Source organism: Canis lupus, chromosome 1 (assembly GCF_011100685.1).
Source record: "Canis lupus familiaris isolate Mischka breed German Shepherd chromosome 1, alternate assembly UU_Cfam_GSD_1.0, whole genome shotgun sequence".
In the NCBI taxonomy this organism is placed as follows: Eukaryota; Metazoa; Chordata; class Mammalia; order Carnivora; family Canidae; genus Canis; species Canis lupus.
The window spans coordinates 108,495,895-108,515,168 of record NC_049222.1 but is presented as its reverse complement, the minus strand read 5'-3'; the positions used below and the strand labels follow the sequence as shown (position 1 = coordinate 108,515,168).

At 50.2% G+C, this 19,274-nt stretch overlaps 1 protein-coding gene across 2 annotated transcripts in view; it reads left to right on the top strand.

Moving 5' to 3' along the window:
- The window catches only part of GRIN2D (glutamate ionotropic receptor NMDA type subunit 2D), a 36,431-nt gene extending 17,518 nt beyond the window's left edge, over window positions 1-18,913 (top strand). The window contains exons 8-12 of one of the 2 annotated variants that reach the window (XM_038528366.1): window positions 122-351; window positions 2,061-2,221; window positions 15,785-15,972; window positions 16,183-16,415; window positions 16,587-18,913. In XM_038528366.1, coding sequence (XP_038384294.1) covers window positions 122-351; window positions 2,061-2,221; window positions 15,785-15,972; window positions 16,183-16,415; window positions 16,587-17,927 — 2,153 coding nt within the window. In that variant the 3' untranslated portion in view covers window positions 17,928-18,913. The remainder of the gene's footprint in view (window positions 1-121; window positions 352-2,060; window positions 2,222-15,784; window positions 15,973-16,182; window positions 16,416-16,586) is intronic. The other variant, XM_038528365.1, reaches the window with a different exon arrangement.
- Window positions 18,914-19,274: the final 361 nt, after the last annotated feature.

Genomic DNA, 19,274 nt, shown 5'->3' with positions numbered 1-19,274 from the left:
CCTGGGGGAGAGCCCAGCAGTGCCAAAGGTCTTGGGGGCTCCTGGGAATCGTAGTTCTTTCTGCTCCCTCATGGAGTAGAAGGGATTTGGGGTCCATGTCCCCCCTCATGGCCCCCTGCAGGGCCTGGCGGCTCAACCTTCACCATTGGGAAATCCATCTGGCTGCTCTGGGCCCTGGTGTTCAATAACTCCGTGCCCGTGGAGAACCCCCGGGGGACCACCAGCAAAATCATGGTGCTGGTGTGGGCCTTCTTCGCTGTCATCTTCCTCGCCAGCTACACAGCCAACCTGGCCGCCTTCATGATCCAGGAGGAGTATGTGGACACCGTGTCCGGGCTCAGTGACCGAAAGGTGTGTGTGTCCGGGGAGAGGGGAAGTTGGCTATGGTTGAAGGTCAGGTCAGAGTTTGGCACCAAGGATGTCAGAAAAGGATTCCTGGGGGTATTTCCCCAGAAAGAGTTCCAAAATGGTAGAATAGAATGTTCTGGAAGAGAAAGATGATGTTTCATGATGAACTTTTTTTTTTTTTTTAAGATTTTATTTATTTATTCATGAGAGACAGAGAGAGAGAGAGGCAGAGACATAGGCAGAGGGAGAAGCAGGCTCCCTGTGGGGAGCCTGATGCAGGACTCAATCCCAGGACCCCAGGATCACGACCTGAGCCAAAGGCAGATGCTCAACCACTGAGCTACCCAGGTGCCCCCACGACAAACTGTTTAAATATTCCCAGGAGAAGAGTGACCCCAAATGTTCTGGGGGGCAGTTGTGTCAAATGGGATATTCTAGACCAGTACTTCTCTCAAACTGTGAAAAACGACTAAACTGTGAACTTTCTCCAGTGGAGATCAATGCTTTTGTAAAGTACAATAGAAACAAATTGTGAGAAAATAAACATAAAATTGGAAACCAAGACATGCACAATTCAAACCCAAATTTTTATGTAGTTTCAACAGACTTAAAATTGTTATGTCAAATTGCTCTCAACAGTGTGGTGCCCAGCTAGCTCCATTGGTAGAACATGCAACTCTTAATCTCGGGGTCATAAGTTCGAGTCTCATGTTGGGTGTAGAGTTTACTTTAAAAATAAATAAATTTTAAAAATCTTTTTTTTTTTTTTAAATTGCTCTAAGTGCTCACTCTCTCAATTTCCATACTTACCTCATCACAGATCACAATTTATTCGGGGACTGGTGGTTTGCAGAGCACACTTTGAGACTAAATCGGTTAACTGGGTATCATCATGACCTATTAAAAGGCTGAAAAACCAGTTCAGTGGATTGCAACAAGCATTTTCCCCCCAATTGAATAGAATAGAAAATATGTTTGCATCCTTGTTTTAATCATATATGCATTGAGATGCTTGACAATGCTTGACATTGAGCCAGCACACACTTGTATGGCTATGTCTCTTGTTAAAAGAGTAAACTATTGGGGCGCCTGGGTGGCTGAGTTAGGCATCCAACTCTTGATTTCAGCTCAGGTTATGATCTCAGGGTTGTGAGAGAGCCCCAAGTTGGGCTCAGGCTGAGAATGGAGTCTGTTTAAGATTCTTGCTCTCCCTCTGCCCCTACCCAGCCCACCTTGCAGCTCACACATGCAGGAGTTTTCTCTCTCTGTAAAGAAAAGGGTGAACTATTTCTGAATGGATTGGTAAATAGCAATTGCCTCTGCCTCTGGGACTTCCCATGATCCACCAAGTGAAGGGTTAATGCCTGGCCATCAGAGGCCTCTGAGACCCTTCTTGAACTCTGTAGCCAGTGTCTTTTCTGATTGGATCATGATCAGGCCATGGTGGGTGTTAAATATTTCAGCGTTACTCCTATGTATATATACGTGAGCGTGCACGTGTGCGTGTCTGAATGCATATATGGGAATATCTGCAGAGGTATCTGCTGGGTGGGAGTAGAAAAGGGTCATGGTGAGCAAATGTGAGAAACACTTCTGGACCAGGGTGCCTGCCAGTTGACAGGTGTCCCCCAGAATAGAGCATCTGGGTCAAGGATATCCTTGACCCAGATGGTCCCAGGGGGGCGCCCTAATAACTTCCCATCCTGCCCCAGTTCCAGCGGCCCCAGGAGCAGTACCCGCCCCTGAAGTTTGGGACGGTGCCCAACGGGTCCACGGAAAAGAACATCCGAAGCAACTACCCCGACATGCACAGCTACATGGTGCGCTACAACCAGCCCCGCGTAGAGGAAGCGCTCACTCAGCTCAAGGCAGGGTCAGCGCAGACTCGGGCTGGGGGGTGGGGGGCCACTGGGGACCTTGAGGATGCTTGAGATTGTGAGGGACCAGGGGTCACTCATCAGCTTCAGAGGTCAGCTGTGGTGGGGGTCAGCTTCGAGGGCATAGGTCATTGAGGGAGAACCAGAGTCCTCATGATGTTTTCAGAGATCTAGTACTTAGAGATTCTGGAGCCAGACTGCCAGGTTCAGATCCTGACTCTGTCTCTTCTTGGCGGTGTGACCTGGGGCAAGTTACTGAACCACTCTGAGCCTTGGTTTCCTCCTCTGTAAAATGGGGATAACAAAAGGACCCACCCTACAAGGCTGCTATGAGAATCATTATAGCTATTATTACTGGTTCGTAGAATATATTATTTGCTGGCAGTAGTGCCGGCACGCTGTGGGTGTTTGCTGCTATATTATTATTTTCATAGATGATCACTAGATCTGAACTCACTGGAATCGACACTTGGATTAGGTTGTGGGGTTTTTTGTGTGTATTTTTAATGTCAGTTTCTCGAATCAAGGAGGTAGAGTTAAGTTCAGGCTCCGAAGTACAGACCAAGGTTACCACAAAGCTGAGCACAGTAACTCTCTCCTTGGCCCTCCCGTATTTCATCATTCAATATGCATTTGTTTTCTTGGTCCCTAGTCTATGCCAGGCAGTGAACAAACAGACCACAATCCCTGCTTTTAAGGGAGCTTAGGGTCCAGAGGTGGGAAATGAACAAGAAACGTACAAGTGGAAAAATCAGCATGATCCACAAAGGGATGGTAAGCCAGGGCATGACCGAACTGGGATATATTCACCAGGGTGTTCAGGACGGGCCTCTTGTAGGAGGTGTCTGGAGCAGGGCCCTGAGGAAGGTGAGGGCATGCCAGGTGGATTTGTGGAGGCAGAGCCTTGCAGGCAGAGGAAACGGTGTGCAAAGGGCCTGAGGTGGGAGTGGTCTTGGATTATTGGAGGACAAGCAAGAAGGCCAATGTGGCAGAAGGGCAGAGAGCTGACTTTGGGGGGAGATGAACATAGGCCATGGGTGTGAGCTCTGAGGCCAAGGTCAGGGCTGGGTTTTCTTTAAAGGGCAGGGAGAACCCATGAGGAGGGGAGAATTCAAGTAGGGGAGGGATGTGATCTGATTTTTGTTTCCAAATGCTCCCTCTGGCTGCCAAATGGAGAATGGAGGGATGGGCATCAATGGGATCTGTGTGGAGGCTATTGTGTCCTCTGGATCACCTTTCCCTATGGCCACCTTCTGCTCACCCCTCAAGTAGCCACTCCTTTTTACTCCTCTGGCTTACCTGGATTTGTTGAGCTGCAAGAAAGAAATCCAGTCGACCTGGTATAAGGAAGATGGTTGGGTCAGCATCGTGACTCAGGGGAGGCTCTCAGAACCAGTTGCCGAAGAGAAACCTAGGCTTTGTGGGATCATGAAAGTCATTCATTCATTTTAAAATGTTTTAAAGAGCACCAACCCTGTGCCAGGCAGTTCCTGCACTGGATAGCCATAGTCGACAAAAGAGGTAAGTCACCTGGATCCCTAGAGTACTTGAACAGACAGGTTTCTTTTTCCTCTCTCAGTAAGAAGTCCAAGGCTGGCACGATAGCTCAGAGATACCATCAACGATCCAAACTCTTTCCATATATTTGTTCTACCAACCTTGGTGCATAGACCTTCTTGCTCATTGTGATTGCCTCATGGTGACAGGATGGCTGCTGCCCCGCTGTGGAGCATATCTTGGTTCCAGGCTAGAAGGAGGAGGAAGAATGAAAGAGTGGAGGATCTTCTCCTGGCAAGGCCTTGCGTTTTTATTGGGGAAAGTATGCCTATCGGAGGACCTTCTGGCTATTTCACAGCCTGCGTCAGATGATCATTCCCAGAGGCAAAGGAAGTTGGGAAATCGACTGTGTTAGCTTTCCAGTCTCCGTCATAGACAATGGCAGAGGGAGAGGTTGCAAATGGAGATGGTGCCAGCCGAGCCATCAGCCCGAGTCCTGCCCTTGTGGAGTTTGTATCGTGTCACCCAGCAGCGTTTCCCTTGCCTCTTTTCCTTCTCTGGGGCCCTACCTCCTCTCTCTCGACTTCTGGGAGTCACAAGGTCTCTTGTCTCCATTTCTGCCTGTGCCCTCTCTGGGCCTTCTTCCCCTGAAAGCTTCTTCTCATTTCCCACTTGGTGGGCCTCAGCCCCTTCTCATCAGCCACCTTTTCTCTTTCTCTGCCCTACTTCACCCCTACAAAGAATTGCCCCTTCCTCTTCCACCCTCTCCCCCTTGAAGCACCAGGAAATCAAGGCATTTGGGGTAACAGACTTTTCTTTTTTACCCTGAGACTTTGAGCAGCCTCACGAACGTTTTCGGGGCTAGCAGAAGAGTCCAGAGGCTGCACTCTAACTATTGAAACTTGATCAACCACACTAGCCGGCCATTCACTATGTTGGTTCTTCCTGCCTTGACAAATGGACCTTCACAAACAGAAAGGGTAAACGAGTTCAAGTTCAGAATTCTGCCTTCCACAAGAGCACCTGACTCCCTGTCTTCCCACCCAAATATCTTTCCTTGCCTCTCGCAGCTTCTCAAGGCTGCCCGCATTCCTTGGCTCATGGCCCTGGATCCTTGGAACTCTGCTTGCATTGTCACGTCGTCTTCTCTGCTTGACCTTCCCCACCTCCCAACTTCCTCTTGAAAGGACCTTGTGACTACGTTGGGTCCACTGGTATAATTCAGGATGATCTCCCCACCCCCAGAGCCTTTATTTATTCACATCTGCAAAGTCTCTTTTCTACTGTAAGATAACATATTCACAGGTTCCAGGCATTAGGGTGTGGATATCTTTGGGGGAAGCTTTATCCTACCTACCCCAGGTTCCCAGAGCATAATCTCCAACAGAGGTGTGGGTTCTGGATGGGCACAACTCCTTGGCCCCAGGGACTCCTCTGGGAATGGGGGATAGCATGGGAGGAGTCCTCAAGAGCATGCACTCCCTTGCCAGAGGTCTAAGATGGGTATTGAGTTCAGAGAATCCTGGGCAGAGGTGTTAGGACACAGAACAGAACAGGAAAAACTGCTTTTTAAATTGTGCATAAACCTTCTTGCTCATTGCATGCATGCATGCATGCATTCATTCTTTTCTCTAGAGACCACTTGTCCAGATTTTCCCATATAATGTGGGGGTGCTGGTGTCCCCCATGGCCTGGGAGTTCCTAGTAGTATCCTGGGGGGGGGGGTGTTTAACAGCACTGATTTTTTTTTAAGATTTTATTTATTAATGAGAGAAATAGAGGCAGAGACATGGGAAGAGGGAGAAGCAGGCTCCCTGGAGGGAGGACCCCAGGTATCACAATACCTGAGCCAAAGGTGCCTCAACAACACCTCAATCAATCACTGAGCCACCCAGGTGCCTCAACAACACTGATTTTAAAACCAGATAGTCCTGGGTTGCAATGGGGACTAGGGGACTGGTGGGCAAACAAAGTCTTGTGCTCCCTTCCAGAACACCCTTCCTCCACTGGCCTCCTGCAATTTCTGCAGCTGTGGAGGCTGGTGGGCCCCTTCGCCTCACCCCTTTCCTAGGGCTACCCCATCTGGAGGACACCTCCTTTCTCTGTGCCTGGCACCCTTTGCCTTCACATTCCCAAGGCTCTGGAACAATGTTTCCCTTCCTCCAAATGTCTTTTAACCTCTCTTTAGCTGTTTTACTTGCATAACACCTTGTTAAAAAATAATAAGGTAAGGGGCCCCTGGGTGGCTCAGTCAGTTAATGGTCTGCCTTCTGCTTGGGTCATGATTTTGGTCCTGGGACTGAGCCCTGTGTCAGGCTCCCTGCCCAGCAGGAAGTCCGCTTCTCCCTCTCTCTGCTCATTCTCTCTCTCTCTCTCTCTCTCTCTCTCAAATAAATAAATAAAATATTAAAAATTAATAACAATAATAAGGTAAAAAGAGAAGATAGCTCCCTCTCCCCTCCTTATGTACTGTTCATGATTCCAGGAGTTTTTTTCTAGCTTTTTTTTTTTTTTTTTTTTTTTTTGTAGAGCACAGCTGGGGAACCCATATATAGTAATTAAAATTTTTCTATTAATTTTATTGATATATTGTTTTTACCCCCAAATCTCCAATATATGATTTCAATATGTAATATAAAAACTAACGAGTTTTTGGTTTGGGTCTTTTTGGAAGTGTGTTATACTCAGCACATCTCAGTTTGGACTGGCCACATTTCAAGTGTTCAAGAGTCACATCTGACTAGCAGCTGCCCCTGAGGACAGTTTCAATCCAGAACTTTGTCTTTTTACCTTTTTTTCCTTAAGTTTATTTATTTGTAATCTCTGCATCCAGGGTGGGGCTCAAACTCACAACCCTGAGATAAAGAGTCATGGACTCTCCGGACTAAGCCAACCAGGCATCTCTTTTCTCTCTTGTGGTTCCTTTTTCTTCCCTTTCTTCTTTTCCCTACTTCATCCTCCTTCGTGTCCTCCTTTTCCTCTTATTTGTACTTCTTCCCCTTCCTGGTCGTCTTCTCTGCTTGCCTCACCCGCAGATGTCATAGAGGATCTCCCTTCCCCTGAGGATCACGATAACATTGGCTCGAAACAACCCTCCAAAGAAGTCTGCAAATTCCTGTGCTTCTTAGGCTCACTCTGGTTTCAAGCTCCTCTTTGCTGGATCTAATTTCGCTTTCTGGAGCATCCCACTGGCCCGAGTGTGTCTTCCCAACCCCACAGCCATTAACCAAAATCGGAGCCCACCCCTTAAATCCGCATAAAAGCCTCCACTGGCCTCAGACCTGGGTGTCCAGTGCTGGGATTGGGGGTGAGCCTGGGAAAGCAGCTGTCCCCCAGAATGCAGCGCACGCTGCAGCGCGATTCTAAAGTTTTTTAGTGGCCACATTAAAAGACGTAAAAAGAAACGGGTGAAATTAATTTTAACAATGCATTTTATTGAACACAGTCTATCCGAAATATTATTGCAACACGTAATCAGTATAAAAATGGTTGAGACCTTTTACGTAATCCCCCACCCCCACCCCCTGCGCGCGCTCCCCCCGCACGAAGTCGGGCGTGCAGTTTACACTCAGCACATCTCAATTCAGACGCTCAGCATTCAAGTGCTGGGAATAGCCACTTGGCGTGCAGCTACCCTATTGGGCAGCCCAAACTACGTCATGTAAATGCAAATTTTCCTAGTGAACCTTAGGAACAGCCCTGGCCTCCACCCCCAGCCCCGCGAGACTCCCGCTTCCTTACTCACCCCTAAAGGATCCTCCCCAGCCAGCCAACTGACTCATCTCCCACCCCCCCCCGCTTCCGGTTCGTCCTCAGCCCCTCCAGGAAGACCCCTGGGAATTCCAGATCCTGTCTCTCTGTTCTGCAAAGCAGGGCAGCTTCCCCAGGCTCTGCCCACCCACCCCTTCTAGGGAGCAGGACGGGCTCTTCCTTGGGACGCAGGGGGAATGTCTACCTCTTGTACTTCTCCAGGTATGCGTCACATTCTCGGTCTATTTCCTCACCGTCAAAAAGCAAAAATTCAGACACTCAGGGGGACCCCATGTCCTAAATCCATTTGGTTCCTGAGTTTTGGAGAGCAGCCCCATCTCAAAACAATGAATCCGAATCTCTCCCGCCCCTGACTTCAGAGAATGATGAATACCTGTATTTTTTTTTTCACCCAAATGTCAGCCACAACCCCCCACCCTTAAGTAAAAAGTTGCTTGAGGCTTCATTTGTGTCTTGTTGTTGAGATAGACTATGCAGATCTTAAGTGTGAAGCTCATGGATTGTCTGTATAACATGCAGATATGTTCACATGGCCAGATTAGGGTATGGACAATTTCCAGTTCCCCTCCAGTCACCGCAGGTTATCACAATAAACTAGGGTTGCCTGGTTTTGACTATCACATGAACAGAATCAGTGTACATAGTAGCTTTGTGTCTGGCTTGTTTTGCCCCACGCTCTAGCAGGTTTGCTCGTTGCTGTATCCCATTGAGCATACCACTTTATGAATATACCAGAATTCGTCCATTCTACTGTTGGTGAACATTTGGATTGTTTCCAGTGTTTGGCCATTATGAATGCTCTACTATGAACATTCTTGTACAAGTCTTTGGGGGACGTACACATTCATTCATTTTTCTTGGGTAAATCCCCATGGGTGGAACTGCAGGATCACAGGGAGATGTAGGCTTAGCTTCAAAAGATACTGCCAGACATCTTCCAAAGTGGTAAATGCCAACTTACACACCAGCAGTGCAAAGTTCTACTTGTCCCATATCCTTGCCAAAGCTTGGATCGTTCCCATATCTTTTTTAATTTACTATAGTGTTTATTATATATGAAGTTCTGCTCTCATTTAATTAGTTTATTATTAGTTTTCTGGGGCTATTGTAAATTTGTTGCCTCACTGTTCTGGAGGCTAGAAGTCCTCTGGGCTCCTTCTCAGGGCAAGGGAGGGAACTCTCCTTGGCTTGTGGATGGGCATCTTCCCCATCGTCTTCCATTTATGTGTCTCTGTGTCCAAATTCCCCCTTTTTGTAAAGACACCTTTTCTTTTTTTAAGATTTTGTTTATTTATTCATGAGAGACACACAGAGAGAGGCAGGGAGACATAGGCAAAGGGAGAAGCAGGCTCCCTGCAGGGAGCCTGATGCGGAACTCGATCCCAGGACTCTGGGATCATGACCTGAGCCAAGGCAGATACTCAACCACTGAGCCACCCAGGTGCCCCAGGACACCTGTCTTAATGGACTAGGTCTCACCCTAATTACTTTATTTTAACTTGATTACCTCTGTAAAGACCCTATCTCCAACTAAAGTAGGACCTCCATATACAACTGTTAGGAGAGACAGTTCAACCCATAATACTTTAGGGGTGAATATTATCATTCCCATTTTATAGATGAGGAAATTGAGGTACAGCCACAACCCATAGCTACTGAGTGGCAGAGCTGGAATTTGAATCCTGGCTGTTGGATTCTGAGCTCAGCCCCTCAACCACTACACTACATAGCCTCAGGTGGGCAGTGAAAAATCCCAGAATTACCCTCTTTGTGCCCCTCGCCAGCAACCTCTTGGATTCACAAAGGATACTGTGTATTTCTCACTGTCACCTCTTGCTCTGATTTCCTGCTTCAGCTGAATTCTTTTTCCCCCAGTATTCCTTTTTACATTTTCCCCCCTAACTTTTAGTTCTATTTTTATCAGAGTTAAACATCCACATAGTTTGGAGAGTCAAATACAAGATTTTTTTTTAAATGAAAACCAACAGTCTCCCATCTGCCTACCCCTCCATTTCTCCCACCTCAAGGGAATCTTTTACCTTATTTATTGTATCATCTTGTTGTTTGTGTCCCGTCTCTAAATACCATGTTTGTATGGCTACCTCTTGATTTTTCAATTTTAGGTATTTTCCATTCACTGCTTACTATGGAAGACACATACTCATACTCTTATTTAAATTACTCCAGCCTCCCACACTGTGATTCTGGCTAGATGAATATGCAGTGTTTACATGTTATGACTGTATAAATGCTCCCACAGCTGCCAGAAGTAGTAAACCATGATTACTTTCCTCTCCTACACAATTCTTTGTTTTTCCTGGAGTTAATAATTGTCTTTTTTTTTCCAGTTGCTTAGTGGCTGAGTTTTCTTTGTTAATTCAAAATTCTCTGTTAACTATGTGAATCTCTTCTCCACATACTTGTTCGCATCAGGTACTCCATTAATTCCATCATATCGAAGAAGTTTCTCTTGTGGCCCCTGGCCTGCTCCAGTCTGCTGCATAGCTACCATTTTGATGCCTTCACCTGCCCCCTGGTTTGGTTCCTGTCATATACTAATTCTCATTCTTCCTGAGTTTTTCTCTCCTCTTCTTCTGACAAAAGGCACAGGGTGGTGGTGGGGTAGGTAAAACTTTAGAGACACTGTGTATCTGAAAACATCTGTAGTCTAGATAGGCCTTCTGACTGGGTATAAAATTCTGGGTTAGAGATCATTCTCTTCTAGAATTTTGAAGGCATCATTCCTTTGTCTTCTAATTTCCAGTATTACTGTTAAAATCTAAAGTCATTCTGATGCATAAAGCTGTGTGTCACCTGTTTTTCTTTCCCTATTCTCAGTATGCTGACATTTCTCAGCAACATGTCTTCATTTATTTTCATTATTGAATCTTTCCATTATATCCTCATGGCATTCATTCTGGGAAACTTCCTTGATTTCTTTCAATTACAATTTCCCCCTTCCCTCCATTTCTCTCTAGATCTCTTATCCTTTCTTCCTGGAACTCTTATTAATTTGATATTGGGCTTCCTGAACTGACTCTTTATCCTCTTTTATTTTTCCATCTCTTTAACTTTCTGCACTACTTACTGAGAGCTTTTCTTGTCCTTATCTTCCACTCTTTTATTAAGCTTTTCATTTCTGGTATTATATTTTCAATTTCTAAGGACTCTTTTTTTAAGTTTATTTATTTTTATTAATCTTTACACTCAATATAGGACTCGAACTCACAACCTCCAAATCAAGAGTCACATGTTCTTCCAACTGAGCTAGCCAGGCACCCTATTAAGAATTTTTCTGATCTCTAAATTTTATACTATATTGTAAATATTATAGTATTACTTGACAGTAGCCTACATTTTATGATATGCTGCTATTCAGAGTTCAAAGTTGAGTATCTTGTTTCTCTGATGATATTGGTTGTTGTTGGGTTTTTTGCATTTTTTTCCTCTCTGCATAATCTGTTTCCTCCCTTCTCATGTGTTGGTTTTGCTTCTATCTTATTGAGACTTTATCGATGTTTAGTAATCCTTGGTAGTCTGTTTATACTTGGGAATAGAAGTCCAAAACTCTGGAATTGGTGGGCCTGTGATTACATTAGTGGGGTTGTTGACTGAACTTCACAGTAGGTGATCTGTCTGGACCATTTTTGTTGGGGAATTCAATGTTGATATTTTCTTGTCTTGTATCTCAGTCATATATATGTATATAATATATATGTATGCGTGCGTACATGTATCATATACATATTATAAATGTAATGTTTTGTTTATTTTATTAAAGATTTTACTTATTTTGAGAGAGACAGAGAGCGAGAGAGAGAGCATAGCAGGGAGGAGAGGGAGAAGCAGGCTTCCCGCTGAGCAGGGAGCCTGAATGAATGTCTTTTAACTTTCATATCATTAAGGTTTATTTTGTCAAGGAGATCATGATTCAGTATTTGTTTTCCTAGTTCCTCTCCATATTAAAAACATTACAAGGGCACCTACATGGCTCAGTTGAGCCCCGCATCAAGCTCCTTGATCAGCGGGTAGCCTGCTTTCTCTCTCTCCCTCTGCTTGCCGCTCCCTCTGCTTGTGCTCTGTCTCTGTCAAATAAATTAAATGTTTTTTTTTTAATTAAATGTTTTTAAAAAGATATTCATTCAGGGATGCCTGGCTAGCTCAGTTGGAGACCATGTAACTCTTGATTTCAGGGTCATGAGTTCGAGTCCCACGTTGGGTGTGGAGATTACATAAATAAATAAACAAACATAAACAAAAAAAGACATTCATCCAATAAGTATTTACTAAGATCTTCTTGCATCAAGCACTGGGCTTGGTGCTGAAAGGGTATAGCAGTGAACAAATCAAAGTCCTTGGGACACCTGGGTGGCTGAGTGGTTGAGCATCTGCCTTTGGCTCAGGTCATGATCCCAGGGTCCTGGGATTGAATCTCACATCGGGCTCCCTGCAGGGAGTCTGCTTCTCCCTCTGCCTATGTCTTTGCCTCTCTCTGCGTGTATCTCTCATGAATAAATAAATAAAATCTTAACAATTTTTTTGAATTTTTTAATTTTAATTAAAATTTAAACTCAAAGGGCCATATATAGCTTGTGGTTACTACCATGGACAGCGCCAGGAAACCCCATCCTTACAGAGGGGTGTGAGGGAATTGGCAACCTCATGCGGTTCTGGCTGGCTCACATACCAAATGTGGTCTTGCCCTACCACAGAGGGCAGACAAGCTCACAAGAAGAGAAACAAAATACATCTCTTAGAAAGAAATGCAGAAACACAGCTTCTCCCAGCCAGTTCTGGAAGCCCATTTGGTGAGAGAGATTCAATTTTTCACTCACACAGGAAGGGCAAAAAAAGAAACCTCACGTCCCCTTTCCATAAAATAAGCATTATTTTTTTACCTCTCTGATCAATTAAACTGTGTGTGCATACACACATCTTTATATATTCCTTACTGAAAGCACACACTATTCTCATCTTGCTTTTTCCATGGAGAGGCACCTCTTGGCATCTCTTCCATATGAATGAGATCTTACCTCTTAGCTTCATGCCTGGCCCACAGAACTTCCACCTCGACCCAGCCTGCATTCATTTGTTCATCTACCCTTTATGAAGCACCTGTTGTACGCCAGGTGCTGTTCTAGACCATGTGGATACAGCAGTGAACCAGACAGACAAGATCTGTTCCCTCATGGAATTTTTTAAAAAGATTTTATTTATTTTATTCATGAGAGAGACAGAGGCAGAGACATAAGCAGAGGTAGCTCCTTGCAGGGAGCCCGATACGGGACTTGATCCCAGGACCCTAGGATCATGAACTGAGCTGAAGGCAGATGCTCAGCCACTGAGCCACCCCCCTTCATGGAATTTAAACTCCAGCAGGAGGAGATGGATGATAAATTAATAATCAAGAACATGTCATAGTTACAAGGGGATATGTGCCATGGATGAAAATACAGCTGGGTCACTCCCCCAAGTCTCGGAGGCTTGGGGAAGCTACAGGTCGCAGTATTACATATGTGCTCAGGAAAGTGTCTTTTGGGCAAACACTTGCAGAAGTGAGGGACAGAGCCAGGTGGCTATCTGGAAGAAAAATGTTCCAGCCTAGGGAACAGCCAGTGCAAAGGCCCAGAGGCAGGAGAGTGCTGGAGCCATCCAGGAACTGCGTGTGAAGGCCAGTGGGGCTGGGGCAGGGGGAGTGAGGGAAGCATGGGTGGGAGATGAGGGCAGAGGGGTAGGAGGGATCCAGGGGTGTCTGGTGCCTTACGGCCTTGTAATGTGAGGTAACTCCATTTACTGAGTAAAGTGGGAAGCCAGGGGAGGGTAGTGAGCTGAGGAAGGACCGGATGCTGACTCAAATGTTAAGATCCCTGTGGCGACAGGGCAGGAATAAACAGGAAAGGAAAGACAGATGCAGGGATTTTTAATTTTTTCCAAACCTAAGCCGTATCAAAGGCCGTAAAATGGGGCTGAGTGTCAGTAGAAGTTTAGTGACAATGGGAGGGGATCAGGAGTAGGGGGCAGGGAAGGAAGGTAGGCGTCATATTGCCTAAGGACTGAGCAAAAGGTTACAAGTGAAGGCTCTTTGGATCCCCTCTTCCTGTAAGCCCCCTCACATCTCCCTGCCACTAGAAGCCTTGATTTTTGGCTCTGTCTGCAATGGAGAGACCTGGGGGGGGTCTCCCCACACACCTCTCCCTTGCACCCCTTGAGGACTCCTGGACACCCTTCTTCTGTCTCATCCTAGTCCTCAGCTCCTCCATCCCTCCTCTTCAACCTGACTCCAGAAACCCTCAGCTCCTTCCACTTAAACCAGGGAAGCAATTCACCTTTCTCTCCCAAGGGCATCTTCCTAAACAAAGAAACCTAGAGAGGAATTACAGTTTGCCTACAAGGCCAGCGGCGCCCGCAGGCAGTTGTGATATTTTTTCATATATATATATATATATATATATATGTTTCCAGATGGCAGCTGGGATCTCCCTGCCTGTTAGGATCCATATGAAATTAATTCATACCCCATTCTCCAGCCGTGGGATGGTGACTGCCCTCCCCAATTTTGTGCTCCTGGAGGAGCTTCAGAGTCTTTGTCTCACCCCCAAGTTTTTGCTTCAGCTAGAATCCTTTCCAAGTGTGGAATCTGCTGTCTGTCTCCCCATGTGGGGTCCATGGACTACTTCTAGCCTTTTCCTTCATTTCTCTTGCAACCAGTCATGTACACAAGGCATTTAGGTGCTCATGTGTGAGAGTGTAGATAGGGCTTTATTGAAAATTTGGGGTCACAGACGCATTTACATCCATAGGTAGGCAAACCGCTCCAAAACTCCTTTGCCTTCTCCACGTTCCAGTGTCCAGTCACGTGCCTTCATCTCTCTTGTTTTCCCGGATCTGCACTGTCCAATACTATTTAAATTTCAATTGATTAAAAAAAATTAAGATTTTATTTATTTATTCATGAGAGACAGAGAGGGGCAGAGACACAGGCAGAGGGAGAAGCAGGCTCCCTGTGGGGAGCCCAATGTGGGACTCCATCCCAGGACTCCGGGATCACGACCTGAGCCAAAGGCAGCCGCTCAACCATTGAACCACCCAGGTGCCCCTCAATTAATTAAAATTAAATAAAATTTAAAGTTCCGTCCCTTGGGTTCAACTGGTCACGTTTTGTGTGCTCAAAAGCCACATGTGGCTGGTGGCTGCCACATTGGATAGTGCAGAGAGAACATGCTCATCATTGCAGAATGTTCTTTTGGACAATGCTGGACAAGACAGGTACCTCCCTCTAAGACCTAGTCTGGTGTCTGCAGTAGAGATGACCAAAATTGCACCCCACAAAACACATCATTAAAAAAAAAAATTAGAGTTATGCTCTGTATGGGATTCCAGGACTCTTTTTTTTTTTTTTCCTCCCATGGATATACCCTGGACATCTTCATGCCAGATCATAGGCATGTTTCTTGTTTCATAGAAGAGTTACACAATGTTCCCCACCGTGAATTTATTTATTCACTTGTTCACTTATTCCCCAAATATTTACAACCACCTTCTTTGTGCTAGGAATTGTGCTGTGTCCTAGCTGGATCCTGCTTGAGTGGTGCTCGCAGTCTAATTGGAGAGGCTGAGATTAATCAAATAATCACAGAACTACCTGTACAGTGGCAGCAGTTGTGAAGGAAGTGACACGTGGCGTGTGCCACAATGTATTCATCTGCGAGCACTAATTCAATCTCCCTGCTTGTCTTCCCATCAAAGTTCAGAAATTAGGGCCTAGTGGGAGAACCGAAGCAAAGTGAGATGCGTGTCTGGGCCTGCATTTCCCATCTGAATGATGGAGATAACAGTTTCCAGCTCGCAGGAATGTGGAGAGGATGAATGAGTTATTACGGTAGATGGAACAGCATCTCACAATAGAAGTGATCGTTAGCGTTATTACTACGTGTGCGCATTCCCTTTCTGAGCCTCAACTGTCCCCTGTAACATGGAGGAGTTTGCAGAACCTTCTGGGGAGGGCTTCCCTGAAGACTGAACGGATCAGTCATAGCTACCATGTTTTCAGCACTTTCTTTGCACCAAGTGCCATCTTACCTTTACAATGACCTGGGAAGGGAGGTATTGCTGTAATCCCCATTTTATAGATGGAGACTGAGACACCAAGAAGCGGTACAGTGACTTGCTCAAGAGTTCACCACTAGTCAGGATTTGGAGCACTTGGAGGTTAGGGGTGACGGGGGTTCCGGGCTGGGCCATGAGGGCATCTGGGCGGGCCTGACCCTGCCTTTCATGCCCCCTGCCCCCAGGAAGCTGGACGCCTTCATCTATGACGCGGCTGTGCTCAACTACATGGCCCGCAAGGATGAGGGATGCAAGCTGGTCACCATCGGCTCAGGCAAGGTCTTTGCCACCACGGGCTACGGCATCGCCCTGCACAAGGGCTCCCGCTGGAAGCGGCCCATCGACCTGGCGCTGCTGCAGTTCCTGGGGGATGGTGCGCTGTACACAGGGATGCCTCGGGAGTGGGGTGTGGGGGACCAGAGCCCAGGGCCCTGGGCAGAGGAAGGGAGGAGGATCAGGACACCAGGGTCAAGGGAAGAGGGGGCTGGGTGCCTAGACTTCTATATCAGAGAAGAGGATCCTTAGATGGTGCCTGTGGAAGGTGACCTATGACACTGCGCCTCCCCACTCCGCCTTTCTCCAGATGAGATCGAGATGCTGGAGCGGCTGTGGCTCTCCGGGATCTGCCACAATGACAAAATCGAGGTGATGAGCAGTAAGCTGGACATCGACAACATGGCAGGTGTCTTCTACATGCTCCTGGTGGCCATGGGCCTCTCCCTGCTGGTCTTCGCCTGGGAGCACCTGGTGTACTGGCGCCTGCGGCACTGCCTGGGGCCCACCCACCGCATGGACTTCCTGCTGGCCTTCTCCAGGGTAGGGGGGAGAGAGGGAGGCAGAAGGGCAGAGCTGGGGGGAGGCAGGCAGGGATGCCTGGAAGTGGAAGAGACCCAGGCCGAGGTGCGGGAGAGGCAGGAGGGGCGGAGAGGGTAAGGCAGGCGGTCCCCGCAGGCCGCGCTGACCCCGCTTCTCTCGCCGCCCCCGCAGGGCATGTACAGCTGCTGCAGCGCGGAGGCCGCCCCGCCGCCGGCCAAGCCCCCGCCGCCGCCGCAGCCGCTGCCCAGCCCCGCGTACCCGGCGGCGCGGCCCGCGCCCGGCCCGGCGCCTTTCGTGCCCCGCGAGCGCGCCGCGGTGGACCGGTGGCGCCGCGCCAAAGGTGCAGGGCCGCCGGGGGGCGCGGGCCTGGCCGACGGCTTCCACCGCTACTACGGCCCCATCGAGCCGCAGGGCCTGGGCGTGGGCGTGGGCGTGGGCGAGGCGCGCGCGGCGCCCCGGGGCGCGGCCGGGCGCCCGCTGTCCCCGCCCGCCGCGCAGCCCCCGCAGAAGCCGCCGCCCTCCTACTTCGCCATCGTGCGCGACAAGGAGCCGGCCGAGCCCCCCTCGGGCGCCTTCCCCGGCTTCCCGTCGCCGCCCGCGCCCCCCGCCGCCGCGGCCTCCGCCGTCGGGCCGCCGCTCTGCCGCCTGGCCTTCGAGGACGAGAGCCCGCCGGCGCCCGCGCGGTGGCCGCGCTCAGACCCCGAGAGCCAGCCCCTGCTGGGGCCCGGCGCGGGCGGCGCAGGGGGCGCGGGGGGCGCGGGCGGAGGGGCCCAGGCTGCGCCGCCCCCGTGCCGCGCCGCGCCGCCCCCCTGCCCCTACCTGGACCTCGAGCCGTCGCCGTCGGACTCGGAGGACTCGGAGAGCCTGGGCGGCGCGTCGCTGGGCGGCCTGGAGCCCTGGTGGTTCGCCGACTTCCCCTACCCGTACGCCGAGCGCCTCGGGCCGCCGCCCGGCCGCTACTGGTCGGTCGACAAGCTTGGGGGCTGGCGCGCCGGCAGCTGGGACTACCTGCCCCCGCGCAGCGGTCCCGCCGCCTGGCACTGCCGCCACTGCGCCAGCCTGGAGCTGCTGCCGCCGCCGCGCCACCTCAGCTGTTCGCACGACGGCCTGGACGGCGGCTGGTGGGCGCCCCCGCCCCCGCCCTGGGCCGCCGGACCCCCGCCCCGGCGCCGCGCCCGCTGCGGCTGTCCGCGGCCGCACCCCCACCGCCCGCGGGCCTCGCACCGCGCGCCCGCCGCCGCCCCGCACCACCACCGGCACCGGCGCGCCGCGGGGGGCTGGGACCTCCCGCCGCCGGCGCCCACCTCGCGCTCGCTCGAGGACCTCAGCTCGTGCCCCCGCGCCGCCCCCGCGCGCAGGCTCACCGGGCCCTCCCGCCACGCGCGCCGGTGCCCGCACGCCGCGCACTGGGGGCCGCCGCTGCCCGCCGCGCCGCACCGGAGACACCGGGGCGGGGACCTGGGTACCCGCAGGGGCTCGGCGCACTTCTCCAGCCTCGAGTCCGAGGTATGACGCGGCCCCGGGGGCCCCCGCGCCCCCTCGGTCAGCGCAGGCCACGGCCCGAGGGGGCGCGCGCAACGGACAGGACCCGCGTGGGTTGGGAAGGAAAAAAAAGGACCTGGCCGGACCCCGCCTGGAGCAGCGTCCTGCGCCCCCTCGCTTTGGGGGCACCACGAGCCGGAAGGGATTTGGTCCCCCAAATCTCACCCAGCCTGAAAGGTGGGGGTCTCGGAGCCCACTGGAGAGTTTTTTTTTTTTAAACCCGACAAGGGCTTTTTAACGTCACCAGATGGGGCGGGAGGTGGGGGGGTCACGCCACGCCCGCGCCCCACCCCCACGCCCGGGGCCGTGGCCCCCTCATCACTGTGCAGCTCCCCGGCCACAGCCACGCCTCCGGGGGAGCCCGTTTTTAACCTTTCATCCATTGGGACTCAAAACTGTGAGACGCGTTCGCCAAACTGTGACCCCAGACCTTGGCCCCGCCACACAGAAACCCCTGACCCCAGACTGTGACTTCCGACCCCTAAAAATGGTCATCCGACCCCAGACTGTGACCCCCGACCCCCAAACTGTGACCCGAATCCCGGACTGTACCCTCGACCAGACTGTGACCCTCGACGTCCAACCGTGACACACTCTCCTCCTTTTCCACCTTCGGCCGCTTTTCCTCATCTTTGACCTAGGACACTCCCAACGGAAGCCCCGCCTCCCCCCTGCCCTAGCGAGGATCCCAACCAACACCTGGCCAAAGTTCCCACCCTGTCATCCCTCCCTCTCCCACCCCACGTGCCACCAACCACAGCCCCTCCAAATCCAGCCTTTATTTGTGACCCACCCCCTCCCCCCCAAAGCCTCCTCTTCCTAGATCTCCAGCCGGGTCTGGAGCTGGGCTGTGGAGGGGACGGTCTGGGAATCCACGCCCGCCACCAACCTCCCCTCCCACTCTCCCGTTACACATTGCAGTGTTTGGAATAAACCACGTTTTTATGCCTCCTCAGTCCCAAGTGTGAGCTCCGTGTTTGTCTGAGCCGCCCTCAAACTTCTCTGGAGGAAACAGACCCTGAGAAAAGTCCCACAGAGGAACAGAGGGGAGAAAGAAAATGATACTGAGAACACTGACCCTGGAGGGAGGTGGGAGACAAAGACCCAGAAAGAAGCTGTCAGAAAAGACCCCAAGAAGAGGAGAGAGAAGGGGTGAGGGCGGACCCGAGACCCAGAGAGGAGGAGGAGCAGCAGCGGTGATGTCAACAAAGATCCAGGATCAAAACATTTTAGGATTAAGTCTAGGGTCCCATCCCCATGGCTGCAGGCAACGCGGCTTGCTAGACTCTTTATATCCTGTTCATGCAAGCGAGGGGA